This window comes from Filicampus tigris, chromosome 8, assembly GCF_054856515.1.
Source record: "Filicampus tigris isolate MCC_2025a chromosome 8, RoL_Ftig_1.0, whole genome shotgun sequence".
In the NCBI taxonomy this organism is placed as follows: Eukaryota; Metazoa; Chordata; class Actinopteri; order Syngnathiformes; family Syngnathidae; genus Filicampus; species Filicampus tigris.
In genome coordinates, this window is record NC_141224.1 from 10,387,892 (window position 1) to 10,402,174 (window position 14,283).

General features: G+C 44.5%; 1 protein-coding gene and 35 non-coding genes across 36 annotated transcripts in view; all 36 read left to right on the forward strand.

Annotated features, from left to right (window-relative positions):
* tuft1a (tuftelin 1a) overlaps positions 1-14,283 on the forward strand; it is a 35,854-nt gene that overhangs the window by 2,330 nt on the left and 19,241 nt on the right. The window contains exons 2-3 of the mRNA XM_086039121.1: positions 4,326-4,406; positions 5,996-6,097. Of these exons, the coding sequence (XP_085895247.1) occupies positions 4,326-4,406; positions 5,996-6,097 (183 nt within the window). The remainder of the gene's footprint in view (positions 1-4,325; positions 4,407-5,995; positions 6,098-14,283) is intronic.
* Positions 6,531-6,613, forward strand: trnal-cag (transfer RNA leucine (anticodon CAG)). Its single transcript has one exon. It is a non-coding gene; the product is annotated as a tRNA-Leu (tRNA).
* On the forward strand, positions 6,713-6,795 carry trnal-cag (transfer RNA leucine (anticodon CAG)). The gene has a single exon. It is a non-coding gene; the product is annotated as a tRNA-Leu (tRNA).
* trnal-aag (transfer RNA leucine (anticodon AAG)) lies at positions 6,896-6,978 on the forward strand. The gene has a single exon. It is a non-coding gene; the product is annotated as a tRNA-Leu (tRNA).
* trnal-cag (transfer RNA leucine (anticodon CAG)) lies at positions 7,078-7,160 on the forward strand. Its single transcript has one exon. It is a non-coding gene; the product is annotated as a tRNA-Leu (tRNA).
* Positions 7,261-7,343, forward strand: trnal-cag (transfer RNA leucine (anticodon CAG)). Its single transcript has one exon. It is a non-coding gene; the product is annotated as a tRNA-Leu (tRNA).
* Positions 7,444-7,526, forward strand: trnal-cag (transfer RNA leucine (anticodon CAG)). Its single transcript has one exon. It is a non-coding gene; the product is annotated as a tRNA-Leu (tRNA).
* trnal-cag (transfer RNA leucine (anticodon CAG)) lies at positions 7,626-7,708 on the forward strand. The gene has a single exon. It is a non-coding gene; the product is annotated as a tRNA-Leu (tRNA).
* On the forward strand, positions 7,809-7,891 carry trnal-aag (transfer RNA leucine (anticodon AAG)). Its single transcript has one exon. It is a non-coding gene; the product is annotated as a tRNA-Leu (tRNA).
* trnal-cag (transfer RNA leucine (anticodon CAG)) lies at positions 7,991-8,073 on the forward strand. The gene has a single exon. It is a non-coding gene; the product is annotated as a tRNA-Leu (tRNA).
* On the forward strand, positions 8,174-8,256 carry trnal-aag (transfer RNA leucine (anticodon AAG)). The gene has a single exon. It is a non-coding gene; the product is annotated as a tRNA-Leu (tRNA).
* On the forward strand, positions 8,356-8,438 carry trnal-cag (transfer RNA leucine (anticodon CAG)). The gene has a single exon. It is a non-coding gene; the product is annotated as a tRNA-Leu (tRNA).
* trnal-aag (transfer RNA leucine (anticodon AAG)) lies at positions 8,539-8,621 on the forward strand. The gene has a single exon. It is a non-coding gene; the product is annotated as a tRNA-Leu (tRNA).
* On the forward strand, positions 8,904-8,986 carry trnal-aag (transfer RNA leucine (anticodon AAG)). Its single transcript has one exon. It is a non-coding gene; the product is annotated as a tRNA-Leu (tRNA).
* On the forward strand, positions 9,084-9,166 carry trnal-aag (transfer RNA leucine (anticodon AAG)). Its single transcript has one exon. It is a non-coding gene; the product is annotated as a tRNA-Leu (tRNA).
* On the forward strand, positions 9,266-9,348 carry trnal-cag (transfer RNA leucine (anticodon CAG)). The gene has a single exon. It is a non-coding gene; the product is annotated as a tRNA-Leu (tRNA).
* On the forward strand, positions 9,449-9,531 carry trnal-cag (transfer RNA leucine (anticodon CAG)). Its single transcript has one exon. It is a non-coding gene; the product is annotated as a tRNA-Leu (tRNA).
* On the forward strand, positions 9,632-9,714 carry trnal-cag (transfer RNA leucine (anticodon CAG)). The gene has a single exon. It is a non-coding gene; the product is annotated as a tRNA-Leu (tRNA).
* On the forward strand, positions 9,814-9,896 carry trnal-cag (transfer RNA leucine (anticodon CAG)). The gene has a single exon. It is a non-coding gene; the product is annotated as a tRNA-Leu (tRNA).
* trnal-aag (transfer RNA leucine (anticodon AAG)) lies at positions 9,997-10,079 on the forward strand. Its single transcript has one exon. It is a non-coding gene; the product is annotated as a tRNA-Leu (tRNA).
* Positions 10,179-10,261, forward strand: trnal-cag (transfer RNA leucine (anticodon CAG)). Its single transcript has one exon. It is a non-coding gene; the product is annotated as a tRNA-Leu (tRNA).
* On the forward strand, positions 10,362-10,444 carry trnal-aag (transfer RNA leucine (anticodon AAG)). Its single transcript has one exon. It is a non-coding gene; the product is annotated as a tRNA-Leu (tRNA).
* trnal-cag (transfer RNA leucine (anticodon CAG)) lies at positions 10,544-10,626 on the forward strand. The gene has a single exon. It is a non-coding gene; the product is annotated as a tRNA-Leu (tRNA).
* On the forward strand, positions 10,727-10,809 carry trnal-aag (transfer RNA leucine (anticodon AAG)). Its single transcript has one exon. It is a non-coding gene; the product is annotated as a tRNA-Leu (tRNA).
* trnal-cag (transfer RNA leucine (anticodon CAG)) lies at positions 10,909-10,991 on the forward strand. Its single transcript has one exon. It is a non-coding gene; the product is annotated as a tRNA-Leu (tRNA).
* trnal-aag (transfer RNA leucine (anticodon AAG)) lies at positions 11,092-11,174 on the forward strand. The gene has a single exon. It is a non-coding gene; the product is annotated as a tRNA-Leu (tRNA).
* trnal-cag (transfer RNA leucine (anticodon CAG)) lies at positions 11,272-11,354 on the forward strand. Its single transcript has one exon. It is a non-coding gene; the product is annotated as a tRNA-Leu (tRNA).
* Positions 11,818-11,900, forward strand: trnal-cag (transfer RNA leucine (anticodon CAG)). Its single transcript has one exon. It is a non-coding gene; the product is annotated as a tRNA-Leu (tRNA).
* On the forward strand, positions 12,001-12,083 carry trnal-aag (transfer RNA leucine (anticodon AAG)). The gene has a single exon. It is a non-coding gene; the product is annotated as a tRNA-Leu (tRNA).
* On the forward strand, positions 12,549-12,631 carry trnal-cag (transfer RNA leucine (anticodon CAG)). The gene has a single exon. It is a non-coding gene; the product is annotated as a tRNA-Leu (tRNA).
* trnal-cag (transfer RNA leucine (anticodon CAG)) lies at positions 12,731-12,813 on the forward strand. The gene has a single exon. It is a non-coding gene; the product is annotated as a tRNA-Leu (tRNA).
* Positions 12,914-12,996, forward strand: trnal-aag (transfer RNA leucine (anticodon AAG)). Its single transcript has one exon. It is a non-coding gene; the product is annotated as a tRNA-Leu (tRNA).
* Positions 13,096-13,178, forward strand: trnal-cag (transfer RNA leucine (anticodon CAG)). The gene has a single exon. It is a non-coding gene; the product is annotated as a tRNA-Leu (tRNA).
* trnal-aag (transfer RNA leucine (anticodon AAG)) lies at positions 13,644-13,726 on the forward strand. The gene has a single exon. It is a non-coding gene; the product is annotated as a tRNA-Leu (tRNA).
* Positions 14,009-14,091, forward strand: trnal-cag (transfer RNA leucine (anticodon CAG)). Its single transcript has one exon. It is a non-coding gene; the product is annotated as a tRNA-Leu (tRNA).
* trnal-cag (transfer RNA leucine (anticodon CAG)) lies at positions 14,191-14,273 on the forward strand. Its single transcript has one exon. It is a non-coding gene; the product is annotated as a tRNA-Leu (tRNA).

Genomic DNA, 14,283 nt, shown 5'->3' on the forward strand with positions numbered 1-14,283 from the left:
CAAAGTGAGCAGATTTCAGCTGCCACAGGAAGTACATACAACTGAGTTAACTGAGTTAATTTTTTTTAGTGCGTTATGAAATTTAAATTAATCTCCATAGTTAATGCTTTAACTTTGACAGCCCTAAAAAAAAAATACAAAAAAAATCGCTTCAATCTCGCCAGGTATGAGAATGCTTTGTCCTTCAAGTTTTTGTCCGACATCTGAAAGTAAACTTTTTAGAAAATACACTTTGGACACTGTCAGTGTTGGGAACCTGTCTAGGTGTGCCGTTGCCATTAAAACTGTGTAAAGGACTCAATTAAAAGCCAATAACATAAAATAAGCCTTGGTAGGTGGGGAGGAGGGGAATTCCATTTTTTAAATGAGCACAAGCAGCACACAAGCGTAGAGGCCTTTTCACACTGCGCTTGGTTTTCTCGGCGTGCCCCGCGAGGCAGCACGCAAGGTCAACAGCACCCCGGTGCAAACTTGAATCATATTTGGAGGTGTTTGTGTAACAGCCTATTAGGAAGTAACAGGGCAGCTTTTCTTTCTGGGTGGTCTATTATTGTTACAAGTGGCACTCTGAAATCACTCGGCCAGCCCTTCTTAGATTGAATGTGTCTTTTGACGTCACTGCGACGCTGCTCTCCAATTGAACAGTTTTCATTCGTCATATGTCGCGATAAGGCACACGCCCATCTTGGGCGGTGACCCAACGCGGCGTTCTGTCCTCGAGGCCACGGAGCACATAAACAAGGAATGGGATCATCAGTTGTGTGCTGCGCATTGCTAACTGCAGAGTGAAAAGGCCTTTTAATGCAAATTTGCATATTCCCATTTTTTCATCCATTTTTTTTTTTCATTTTATTTTGTTTATATTTTTTCATGTACTTATTTAGTTTGATTTAGAAATCTTACCCCGCATATTGAATATTTATCCGTTTTTTTTGTCCAGATTATTTTGGGCGGGGTTAAATTATTTATCCCCCCGATGTATTTCAATGGCCATCAATAATATGTGGATTTTTGCGATTCACAGACTGGCCAAATCCCATATCCCCGCGAATAGTGGGGGCCCACTGTATAGCAAAAAATTCACACACGATAATAGTCTGTATGTAAGCAGAGGAGAAAGAAATCATGACAAAATGTATGTGAAAACGGCATCATTGAATACTATACATGTAGACGTGGATAACAAACTGCACATAAATTGGTAATCCACTGTACAGAGAACAGTGAATTTGAACTGCAGCAAGACTCTTGAGCAACATTGTATTTAAAAAAAACATTAAAAAAAACCTACAGATACCAACAAACAGACTCTTTATAAGTGGATTGAGAATGAAATAAACACTGGAAATTCTACCTGCAGTGTATTGAAAAGCATACTATATATGCAGATGTGAACAAAAAGACGTGTTTTGATGACGGCTACATGGGTCAACAATTCTATACAGTAGATATGCAGTTGGGAATCTATTCAGCAATATCAGCAGTGACTGAGTAGTTTGCACTCTCGCACTTTGTTTTATAATTACACTTCAATCCTGTTAGTGGTAACCTCATTTCCTGCCACCATTTCCTTCAAGATCAATAGCGTGGACATTCAACTTGGGCGAAGCACAAAAAAAAGTTTCCTATTGGTCGTAAAAGTGCAAACGTGTCAGCCTCGCGGGGTCGAGATTGATGCCATCTGCGCTGCAGGTAAGAAAGGGGAGACGCGGGGAGGGCCGAGCGAGTGATTTAGTACGCGTCCGCACGCATGCATGCGCACAAGAAGAAGCACTGCCATGCGTGGAACGCAGCAGGTGCTTTTCGGGCTTTCTTTCTCCGTGCTCACATAATTCAGCCTAAGCCTCCTCCCGATGCCAAAGCAGAGTACAAAGTGTCTCCGTAGCCTTTTAAAGCCTCCAGCCAGCCAGCCCACCATCTTTTGTGCCCTTTGTTGGGGTGTGCGCAAAGTCGGGCTCACATTTCGGCCCTGTTATGGAGTCAGCGTTTACACTGGCTCACCTTGTGTATTTATGCGTGTGGGGTTTTTTTTTTTTTTTTTTTTTTTTTCCACTCGGGTTTGTTCCATTGCTCCTTTTGTCCAACGGGGGCTGTATAGTGTTACAGCTGTGGCATTTATGTTCATGTGCAAATAGCTTAGCTCTCTGCTTGTGTAATACCTTCCCCAACAATTGTCCTACTGTTTCCCACTCTCCCCCTAAATTGAACCCCTCCCTCCAACCACTACAACCAAAATCAGAGCGTTCAGATGTAATGTGAGCAGGTCATGGCAAACAAAAGAGGGAATTTTTAGACTTCTGTTTTTCATACTGTAGGAGGCCCACCACACACACTATTTGTTATTCTAACTGCTCCTGTATTGTTCATGTTCTGTTTTTGCTGACCACTGTTTTTTTTTTTTTCTTCTCCACCAAGCACAAGAGCAATAGTGCTTTGGAATTCATTTTGATGGAGAGCTCATTTATTTTTGTAGGCACTCAGAATAAGAATGAGGATAGGGGAGTTTAGTTTCCCTTTTTGTCTTTTCAGTCATAATGGAACGATCGACCCCGCCCTGAAATATAAATGGTAGGGTCCCATTCATCTATACCCAACAGCGGTACTAAAACTTTTCACGTCAAGTACCACTATAACGGCAAACATGAAATACAGTAGAATAGTAGGCCTAAATGTGCAACATTTAATCCTGCAACAGTATAGCCATTAATATTTCCTAAATATCGGGAAATTAAAAAAAAAAAAGTTCATTTTAAAACGATCCAACTGAAATGCATCCTACTTAAAAGTTAGGCAAGACATTTACCAAAAAACATTTTTGACAGGGACCCAACTGGATGCTAATGTTTGCTCTGTCCTGGATTTACGCCCTGCCCTGTTTTAGCTCTCGTCATCCTGACCTTTTTGCTTTTTGGCTTATCATCGCTGACATGCTTGCGCAAGGGCATACACACAAAGAAAGCAATTTATCCATCCATTTTCAAAAGCACTTGTCCTCAAAAGGGTGTCAGGTTAGCTGTAGCCTATCCCAGCTCATTTCTCGACCTTGGATAATCGCAGCGCATATGCAGTAGAGACAAACAGTCATCTGTACGCACATTCCACCTATGAACCACTTAGAGCCTTCAATAAACCATGCGTGCTTTGGGAATGTCAGAGGACATTGTTGTAGTAGAAGAGAAGTTGTTCTATTGTTTTGGGAATTTTTTTTGTCCTTTGTCAGTAAACGTTTGAGAAACACTGCCAAATACCAACAAAGCGGGTTGGCTGAGGTTACCATGGTGACAGCAGCAGAAGAATCAATATAATGAAACTAGATGATTGTTTCCTTGTTCATTGAGGGTCCGATTTTTACATAATGTCGCTTTAAAGTAAAAGAAGCCTTTGCAACTTGGCTGAAATTGACATGAGCTCCTTTGAGCCGGAAATGTAAAAACCCACAATTAGATTGTTCCGCCAAATAAAGAGCTTGACGGCGTGCACGTTAACGTACAATACAGTTGAACGAGAGGAATGGTGGGAACCGCCACGTCAAGTCACACCCACATTCACGGCAAGCGTCACCCGTAACACACATCAAATACCACACCTGTTGACCAGAACCCGCCTCATTACATATTAACTTTTCTTTTTAATACATCACTTAATGATTTGACATAAAGTCACTTATGAAACTTTTATTGACTGTGCGTGTTTACAGTCAAAGCATTGCAGGCATTTTTGTCTTTGCCTGTTGTGTGTCTCCTATTTGGCTCCGAGTCAAGTCACCAGAAGAAGAGTTGTTGTTTGGAATGCGTTATGTAATGTCGCTGACCTCCTCCCTCGCATCCGCGGCACACACGCACACAGACACACACATCAATTAGGGGGGTTCCCTGCACTGGGACACACACACACACACACACGCCCTTTCACTTCCCGGCAGAGGCTTTTCCTGCTGAAGTGACTTCCCTCCAGAGAACTGAAAGAAAAAGAGTTTTGTGTTATGGTGCATCTGTGTCTGCATTATGTAGTAAAGCCACTTTTATGGCTAGTGTTAGGCTAGGTTGCCACGGAAACCACCTGACATGGAATCTTTCTTTCCACATTCCCAGAAATCCGCACCTATCCCTGTGACGTCCATCGCACTTAATTGAAAGCAAACCGTGTGATACTTTTACTTCCCCTTCTGACGTTTGCAACCCCGCCTCTTCTCCGCTAAACCCCTCCCTCCCTCGACTCGTGCATTTAGTGACTCAGTTTCTCCTCTTCTTTTTGGAAATCGTGGCCAATCGGACTCCCAATCATATAACGGTCTCTTTGTGGGTTCTCCTGTTGCTTTTTTCCAGGAGGGGTGCAGGCGGCTGCGACTCACGCTGCACGACCACAATCAAGCGGCTCGCAGCTCAGGGCAGCAGCGCAGAGATAAGGTAAGATTCTTGGATGTCTTCTTAGGCCACTGAAGTGTAGATGATATTTAGAATTCCATACACACGGTATGTACCGGTATGTGTCAACTCAGGAGCACATGTTTTCATTGAATGTTTGTGTGTACTTTTTGATAACTCAACCCTATAGTGTCTTGAGTGAATATTTTCCAAGGATGATCTCTTTAGATTTGAGTCATATTCCACACATTGACAGGATGATTAATGTATTTGTTTTTAATGTTTGATTTTTCAAAAGGTGTGTTTATTTATTATATTTATTTCCTTACTTATTTGAATTATTTTGTACATTGAACTTGAACATTTACTTTTTAATGTAGTAATTTTGATCACAATTTTTCTTTTTTTTCTTTTTCTTTACATTATTTATTTCAATAGTTTTATAGTTTTATTGTACATTTGAATAATTCATATTTTTAAAATAATTTCTTTGTGTTTGCGTGATACTTTACATTTAATTACTGTATTCCAATTTTATTTTATTTTTTTTCTGTATTTCAACAACCGATAAGAGTTTGGCTCTTATTTGGCTTTGCATGAATTTTTTAGTAGATTTTTTACAATTTTAATAACTTTATTTTGTATTTTGTCTTTTGTACATTTTATGCTTTACTTTGTAATATTATATTTGTGTTTGTTTTACTTATTCATTTTTGTCGACCTTTTTTGCTTTGCATTTTTTTTTAACATTTATTTTAGACATATATTATTCTATATCTATGTACGTTAGCAATATTATTCTGTAATTACCTGAGCGTACCCCAACAATAACGATGCTCTAAAATGAAATCACATTTGGGTCAAATGTTATTCCTTTTGAATTACATTTGGTATGTACAGTATACATGCTTTGGGTATAAAGCCTGTCAAAGCAGGTTTCATCAAGGTATTATCTGATCCGTATTGCACATTCGGAAGGTTTTTAAATATATATAATTTTATAACATGGAAAATCCCATTAAACACAAGATACAGTACTTGACAAATCCTACCAGATCATGTCCGAAGGATTATGTAGGATTTCCTTACATTAATTCAATGACATACTTTCGTTTATAAGTTCCTAAATTGTTCTATAGTCATTTATGGTGCGGATGGCAAATGTATGGTTCCTGCAAAATATTAGATGTTAATAAAACTTTCACATTTCCATGATTGTCAAGTCTTTGTGTGTGTGTAAAGAGAGACAGCTGCTTCCCATCAAGGGAGGTTCCCATATGTTCAGTCCTCTGGACTTCTTGAGAAATCCGTCGTTCAACCAAGAAAAGTGCCAAAGTTGCGCCAAATTGTTGCATAATCTCTTCCCGCCTCTTCCAGTGTGTGCCCCTCCCTATGCCGAGGTGTTTCCAATGGGAGCATGAAGAAATGTGCCTTGCTCGTGACTCAACTTTGTTTCCGATTTAATAGTTTAGTTTTGCTCCAAGTGTTGTTTTGCAATATCGATCCCAAACAGGCCGCAGCTCCTCCCGGGTGATCTCATCAGTATCTAATTCATTCACATCTGTGAATATTTGGAATCACACCCATCATGCTTATGCAATGTTCTAAATGCTCTGTTATCTTTTCTCCAGCCTGTTGGACGTGCGTTTGCGCTGGTACAGCCTTCAAACGAGAGGGCGCTTCTGCCACCCGAACCAGTGAAATCTACAGAGGAGCAAGTGGAAGTCATCAAGGTGTGACATTTCAGAAAAACAGTAGTTTAAAACAAATGTTGTTAAGTTTGAAGTAGGGGTTGTTACAGAGGTCTTTGATGTAATTATTCTGACGGAATGAATAAAGTGTCTGCCAATTGCATGATACCAGTGAAAGTACCAACCAAGAAAGAAATGAACCTATTAGACAATTGAGCAAAAAAATTAAAAAAAAAAAAAAATCATCGATATGTCACTATATCAATATCTGTGTGAGAGTACAGTTGAGTTTGTCAGGATGGCCGAGCGGTCTAAGGTGCTGCGTTCAGGTCGCAGTCTCTCCTGGAGGCGTGGGTTCAAATCCCACATCTGACAGAAGTCTTTAACTGAATTCTCTGATGGGATTGATATTTGACTCAGAAAACCACTGACCATTGAACCACCCAATATCTGTGTGACAGCTATCCTTGAGTTTGTCAGAATGGCCGAGTGGTCCAAGGCGCTGCGTTCAGGTCGCAGTCTCTCCTGGAGGCGTGGGTTCAAATCCCACTTCTGACAGAAGTCTTTAACCGAATTCTCTGATGGATTGATATTTTACTCAGAAAACCACTGACCAATGAACCACCCAATATCTGTGTGATAGCTAGCATTAAGTTTGTCAGAATGGCCGAGCGGTCTAAGGCGCTGCGTTCAGGTCGCAGTCTCTCCTGGAGGCGTGGGTTCAAATCCCACTTCTGACAGAAGTCTTCAACCGAATTCTCTGATGGGATTGGTATTTGACTCAGAAAACCACTGACCAATGAACCACCCAATATCTGTGTGATAGCTATCCTTGAGTTTGTCAGAATGGCCGAGCGGTCCAAGGCGCTGCGTTAAGGTCGCAGTCTCTCCTGGAGGCGTGGGTTCAAATCCTACTTCTGACAGAAGCCTTTAACCGAATTCTCTGATGGATTGATTTTTGACACAGAAAACCACTGACCATTGAACCACCCAATTTCTGTGTGATAGGTAGCATTGAGTTTGTCAGAATGGCCGAGCGGTCTAAGGCGCTGCGTTCAGGTCGCAGTCTCTCCTGGAGGCGTGGGTTCAAATCCCACTTCTGACAGAAGTCTTCAACCGAATTCTCTGATGGGATTGATATTTGACTCAGAAAACCACTGACCATTGAACCACCCAATATCTGTGTGACAGCTGTCCTTGAGTTTGTCAGAATGGCCGAGCGGTCTAAGGCGCTGCGCTCAGGTCGCAGTCTCTCCTGGAGGCGTGGGTTCAAATCCCACTTCTGACAGAAGTCTTTAACTGAATTCTCTGATGGGATTGATATTTGACTCAGAAAACCACTGACCATTGAACCACCCAATATCTGTGTGACAGGGATCCTTGAGTTTGTCAGAATGGCCGAGTGGTCCAAGGCGCTGCGTTCAGGTCGCAGTCTCTCCTGGAGGCGTGGGTTCAAATCCCACTTCTGACAGAAGTCTTTAACCGAATTCTCCGATGGATTGATATTTTACTCAGAAAACCACTGACCAATGAACCACCCAATATCTGTGTGATAGCTAGCATTAAGTTTGTCAGAATGGCCGAGCGGTCTAAGGCGCTGCGTTCAGGTCGCAGTCTCTCCTGGAGGCGTGGGTTCAAATCCCACTTCTGACAGAAGTCTTCAACCGAATTCTCTGATGGGATTGGTATTTGACTCAGAAAACCACTGACCAATGAACCACCCAATATCTGTGTGATAGCTATCCTTGAGTTTGTCAGAATGGCCGAGCGGTCCAAGGCGCTGCGTTAAGGTCGCAGTCTCTCCTGGAGGCGTGGGTTCAAATCCCACTTCTGACAGAAGTCTTTAACCGAATTCTCCGATGGATTGATATTTTACTCAGAAAACCACTGACCAATGAACCACCCAATATCTGTGTGATAGCTAGCATTAAGTTTGTCAGAATGGCCGAGCGGTCTAAGGTGCTGCGTTCAGGTCGCAGTCTCTCCTGGAGGCGTGGGTTCAAATCCCACTTCTGACAGAAGTCTTCAACCGAATTCTCTGATGGGATTGGTATTTGACTCAGAAAACCACTGACCAATGAACCACCCAATATCTGTGTGATAGCTATCCTTGAGTTTGTCAGAATGGCCGAGCGGTCCAAGGCGCTGCGTTAAGGTCGCAGTCTCTCCTGGAGGCGTGGGTTCAAATCCCACTTCTGACAGAAGCCTTTAACCGAATTCTCTGATGGATTGATTTTTGACACAGAAAACCACTGACCATTGAACCACCCAATTTCTGTGTGATAGGTAGCATTAAGTTTGTCAGAATGGCCGAGCGGTCTAAGGCGCTGCGTTCAGGTCGCAGTCTCTCCTGGTGGCGTGGGTTCAAATCCCACTTCTGACAGAAGTCTTCAACCGAGTTCTCTGATGGGATCGATATTTGACTCAGAAAACCACTGACCAATGAAGCACCCAATATCTGTGTGACAGCTATCCTTGAGTTTGTCAGAATGGCCGAGTGGTCCAAGGCGCTGCGTTAAGGTCGCAGTCCCTCCTGGAGGCGTGGGTTCAAATCCCACTTCTGACAGAACTCTTTAACCGAATTCTCTGATGGATTGATTTTTGACACAGAAAACCACTGACCATTGAACCACCCAATATCTGTGTGATAGCTGTCCTTGAGTTTGTCAGAATGGCCGAGCGGTCTAAGGCGCTGCGTTCAGGTCGCAGTCTCTCCTGGAGGCGTGGGTTCAAATCCCACTTCAGACAGAAGTCTTCAACCGAATTCTCTGATGGGATTGATATTTGACTCAGAAAACCACTGACCAATGAACCACCCAATATCTGTGTGATAGCTATCCTTGAGTTTGTCAGAATGGCCGAGTGGTCCAAGGCGCTGCGTTAAGGTCGCAGTCTCTCCTGGAGGCGTGGGTTCAAATCCCACTTCTGACAGAAGCCTTTAACCGAATTCTCTGATGGATTGATTTTTGACAGAAAACCACTGACCAATGAACCACCCAATATCTGTGTGATAGCTAGCATTAAGCTTGTCAGAATGGCCGAGCGGTCCAAGGCGCTGCGTTAAGGTCGCAGTCTCTCCTGGAGGCGTGGGTTCAAATCCTACTTCTGACAGAAGCCTTTAACCGAATTCTCTGATGGATTGATTTTTGACACAGAAAACCACTGACCATTGAACCACCCAATTTCTGTGTGATAGGTAGCATTGAGTTTGTCAGAATGGCCGAGCGGTCTAAGGCGCTGCGTTCAGGTCGCAGTCTCTCCTGGAGGCGTGGGTTCAAATCCCACTTCTGACAGAAGTCTTCAACCGAATTCTCTGATGGGATTGATATTTGACTCAGAAAACCACTGACCATTGAACCACCCAATATCTGTGTGACAGCTGTCCTTGAGTTTGTCAGAATGGCCGAGCGGTCTAAGGCGCTGCGCTCAGGTCGCAGTCTCTCCTGGAGGCGTGGGTTCAAATCCCACTTCTGACAGAAGTCTTTAACTGAATTCTCTGATGGGATTGATATTTGACTCAGAAAACCACTGACCATTGAACCACCCAATATCTGTGTGACAGGGATCCTTGAGTTTGTCAGAATGGCCGAGTGGTCCAAGGCGCTGCGTTCAGGTCGCAGTCTCTCCTGGAGGCGTGGGTTCAAATCCCACTTCTGACAGAAGTCTTTAACCGAATTCTCCGATGGATTGATATTTTACTCAGAAAACCACTGACCAATGAACCACCCAATATCTGTGTGATAGCTAGCATTAAGTTTGTCAGAATGGCCGAGCGGTCTAAGGCGCTGCGTTCAGGTCGCAGTCTCTCCTGGAGGCGTGGGTTCAAATCCCACTTCTGACAGAAGTCTTCAACCGAATTCTCTGATGGGATTGGTATTTGACTCAGAAAACCACTGACCAATGAACCACCCAATATCTGTGTGATAGCTATCCTTGAGTTTGTCAGAATGGCCGAGCGGTCCAAGGCGCTGCGTTAAGGTCGCAGTCTCTCCTGGAGGCGTGGGTTCAAATCCCACTTCTGACAGAAGTCTTTAACCGAATTCTCCGATGGATTGATATTTTACTCAGAAAACCACTGACCAATGAAACACCCAATATCTGTGTGATAGCTAGCATTAAGTTTGTCAGAATGGCCGAGCGGTCTAAGGTGCTGCGTTCAGGTCGCAGTCTCTCCTGGAGGCGTGGGTTCAAATCCCACTTCTGACAGAAGTCTTCAACCGAATTCTCTGATGGGATTGGTATTTGACTCAGAAAACCACTGACCAATGAACCACCCAATATCTGTGTGATAGCTATCCTTGAGTTTGTCAGAATGGCCGAGCGGTCCAAGGCGCTGCGTTAAGGTCGCAGTCTCTCCTGGAGGCGTGGGTTCAAATCCCACTTCTGACAGAAGCCTTTAACCGAATTCTCTGATGGATTGATTTTTGACACAGAAAACCACTGACCATTGAACCACCCAATTTCTGTGTGATAGGTAGCATTAAGTTTGTCAGAATGGCCGAGCGGTCTAAGGCGCTGCGTTCAGGTCGCAGTCTCTCCTGGTGGCGTGGGTTCAAATCCCACTTCTGACAGAAGTCTTCAACCGAGTTCTCTGATGGGATCGATATTTGACTCAGAAAACCACTGACCAATGAAGCACCCAATATCTGTGTGACAGCTATCCTTGAGTTTGTCAGAATGGCCGAGTGGTCCAAGGCGCTGCGTTAAGGTCGCAGTCCCTCCTGGAGGCGTGGGTTCAAATCCCACTTCTGACAGAACTCTTTAACCGAATTCTCTGATGGATTGATTTTTGACACAGAAAACCACTGACCATTGAACCACCCAATATCTGTGTGATAGCTGTCCTTGAGTTTGTCAGAATGGCCGAGCGGTCTAAGGCGCTGCGTTCAGGTCGCAGTCTCTCCTGGAGGCGTGGGTTCAAATCCCACTTCAGACAGAAGTCTTCAACCGAATTCTCTGATGGGATTGATATTTGACTCAGAAAACCACTGACCAATGAACCACCCAATATCTGTGTGATAGCTATCCTTGAGTTTGTCAGAATGGCCGAGTGGTCCAAGGCGCTGCGTTAAGGTCGCAGTCTCTCCTGGAGGCGTGGGTTCAAATCCCACTTCTGACAGAAGCCTTTAACCGAATTCTCTGATGGATTGATTTTTGACAGAAAACCACTGACCAATGAACCACCCAATATCTGTGTGATAGCTAGCATTAAGCTTGTCAGAATGGCCGAGCGGTCTAAGGCGCTGCGTTCAGGTCGCAGTCTCTCCTGGAGGCGTGGGTTCAAATCCCACTTCTGACAGAAGTCCTTAACTGAATTCTCTGGTGAGATTGGTATTTGACTCAGAAAACCACTGACCAATGAACCACCCAATATCTGTGTGATAGTTAACATTAAGTTTGTCAGAATGGCCGAGCGGTCTAAGGCGCTGCGTTCAGGTCGCAGTCTCTCCTGGAGGCGTGGGTTCAAATCCCACTTCTCACAGAAGTCTTCAACCGAATTCTCTGATGGGATTGATCTTTGACTCAGAAAACCACTGACCAATGAACCACCCAATATCTGTGTGACAAGGATCCTTGAGTTTGTCAGAATGGCCGAGCGGTCTAAGGCGCTGCGTTCACGTCGCAGTCTCTCCTGGAGGCGGGGGTTCAGATCCCACTTCTGACAGAAGTCTTTAACCGAATTCTCTGATGGATTGATTTTTGACAGAAAACCACTGACCATTGAACCACCCAATATCTGTGTGACAGTGATCCTTGAGTTTGTCAGAATGGCCGAGCGGTCTAAGGCGCTGCGTTCAGGTCGCAGTCTCTCCTGGAGGCGTGGGTTCAAATCCCACTTCTGACAGAAGTCTTTAACTGAATTCTCTGATGGGATTGATATTTGACTCAGAAAACCACTGACCATTGAACCACCCAATATCTGTGTGACAGCTAACTTTGAGTTTGTCAGAATGGCCGAGCGGTCCAAGGCGCTGCGTTAAGGTCGCAGTCTCTTCTGGAGGCGTGGGTTCAAATCCCACTTCTGACAGAAGTCTTTAACCGAATTCTCTGATGGGATTGGTATTTGACTCAGAAAACCACTGACCAATGAACCACCCAATATCTGTGTGATAGTTAGCATTAAGTTTGTCAGAATGGCCGAGCGGTCTAAGGCGCTGCGTTCAGGTCGCAGTCTCTCCTGGAGGCGTGGGTTCAAATCCCACTTCTCACAGAAGTCTTCAACCGAATTCTCTGATGGGATTGATCTTTGACTCAGAAAACCACTGACCAATGAACCACCCAATATCTGTGTGACAAGGATCCTTGAGTTTGTCAGAATGGCCGAGCGGTCTAAGGCGCTGCGTTCAGGTTGCAGTCTCTCCTGGAGGCGGGGGTTCAGATCCCACTTGTGACAGAAGTCTTTAACCGAATTCTCTGATGGATTGATTTTTGACTCAGAAAACCACTGACCAATGAACCACCCAATATCTGTGTGATAGCTAGCATTAAGTTTGTCAGAATGGCCGAGCGGTCGAAGGCGCTGCGTTCAGGTCGCAGTCTCTCCTGGAGGCGTGGGTTCAAATCCCACTTCTGACAGAAGTCTTTAACCGAATTCTCTGATGGATTGATATTTTACTCAAAAAACCACTGACCAATGAACCACCCAATATCTGTGTGATAGCTAGCATTAAGTTTGTCAGAATGGCCGAGCGGTCTAAGGCGCTGCGTTCAGGTCGCAGTCTCTCCTGGAGGCGTGGGTTCAAATCCCACTTCTGACAGAAGTCTTCAACCGAATTCTCTGATGGGATTGGTATTTGACTCAGAAAACCACTGACCAATGAACCACCCAATATCTGTGTGATAGCTATCCTTGAGTTTGTCAGAATGGCCGAGCGGTCCAAGGCGCTGCGTTAAGGTCGCAGTCTCTCCTGGAGGCGTGGGTTCAAATCCCACTTCTGACAGAAGCCTTTAACCGAATTCTCTGATGGATTGATTTTTGACACAGAAAACCACTGACCATTGAACCACCCAATTTCTGTGTGACAGGCAGCATTAAGTTTGTCAGAATGGCCGAGCGGTCTAAGGCGCTGCGTTCAGGTCGCAGTCTCTCCTGGAGGCGTGGGTTCAAATCCCACTTCTGACAGAAGTCTTTAACTGAATTCTCTGATGGGATTGATATTTGACTCAGAAAACCACTGACCAATGAACCACCCAATATCTGTGTGATAGCTAGCATTAAGCTTGTCAGAATGGCCGAGCGTTTTAAGGCGCTGCGTTCAGGTCGCAGTCTCTCCTGGAGGCGTGGGTTCAAATCCCACTTCTGACAGAAGTCCTTAACTGAATTCTCTGGTGAGATTGATATTTGACTCAGAAAACCACTGACCAATGAACCACCCAATATCTGTGTGATAGCTATTCTTGAGTTTGTCAGAATGGCCGAGCGGTCCAAGGCGCTGCGTTAAGGTCGCAGTCTCTCCTGGATGCGTGGTTTCAAATCCGACTTCTCACAGAAGCCATTAACCGAATTCTCTGATGGATTGATTTTTGACACAGAAAACCACTGACCATTGAACCACCAAATATCTGTGTGATAGCTATCCTTGAGTTTGTCAGAATGGCCGAGCGGTCCAAGGCGCTGCGTTAAGGTCGCAGTCTCTTCTGGAGGCGTGGGTTCAAATCCCACTTCTGACAGAAGTCTTTAACCGAATTCTCTGATGGATTGATATTTGACTCAGAAAACCACTGACTAATGAACCACCCAATATCTGTGTGATAGTTAGCATTAAGTTTGTCAGAATGGCCGAGCGGTCTAAGGCGCTGCGTTCAGGTCGCAGTCTCTCCTGGAGGCGTGGGTTCAAATCCAACTTCTCACAGAAGTCTTCAACCGAATTCTCTGATGGGATTGATCTTTGACTCAGAAAACCACTGACCAATGAACCACCCAATATCTGTGTGACAAGGATCCTTGAGTTTGTCAGAATGGCCGAGCGGTCTAAGGCGCTGCGTTCAGGTCGCAGTCTCTCCTGGAGGCGTGGGTTCAAATCCCACTTCTGACAGAAGCCTTTAACCGAATTCTCTGATGGATTGATTTTTGACACAGAAAACCACTGACCATTGAACCACCCAATTTCTGTGTGATAGGTAGCATTAAGTTTGTCAGAATGGCCGAGCGGTCTAAGGCGCTGCGTTCAGGTCGCAGTCTCTCCTGGTGGCGTGGGTTCAAATCCCACTTCTGACAGAAGTCTTCA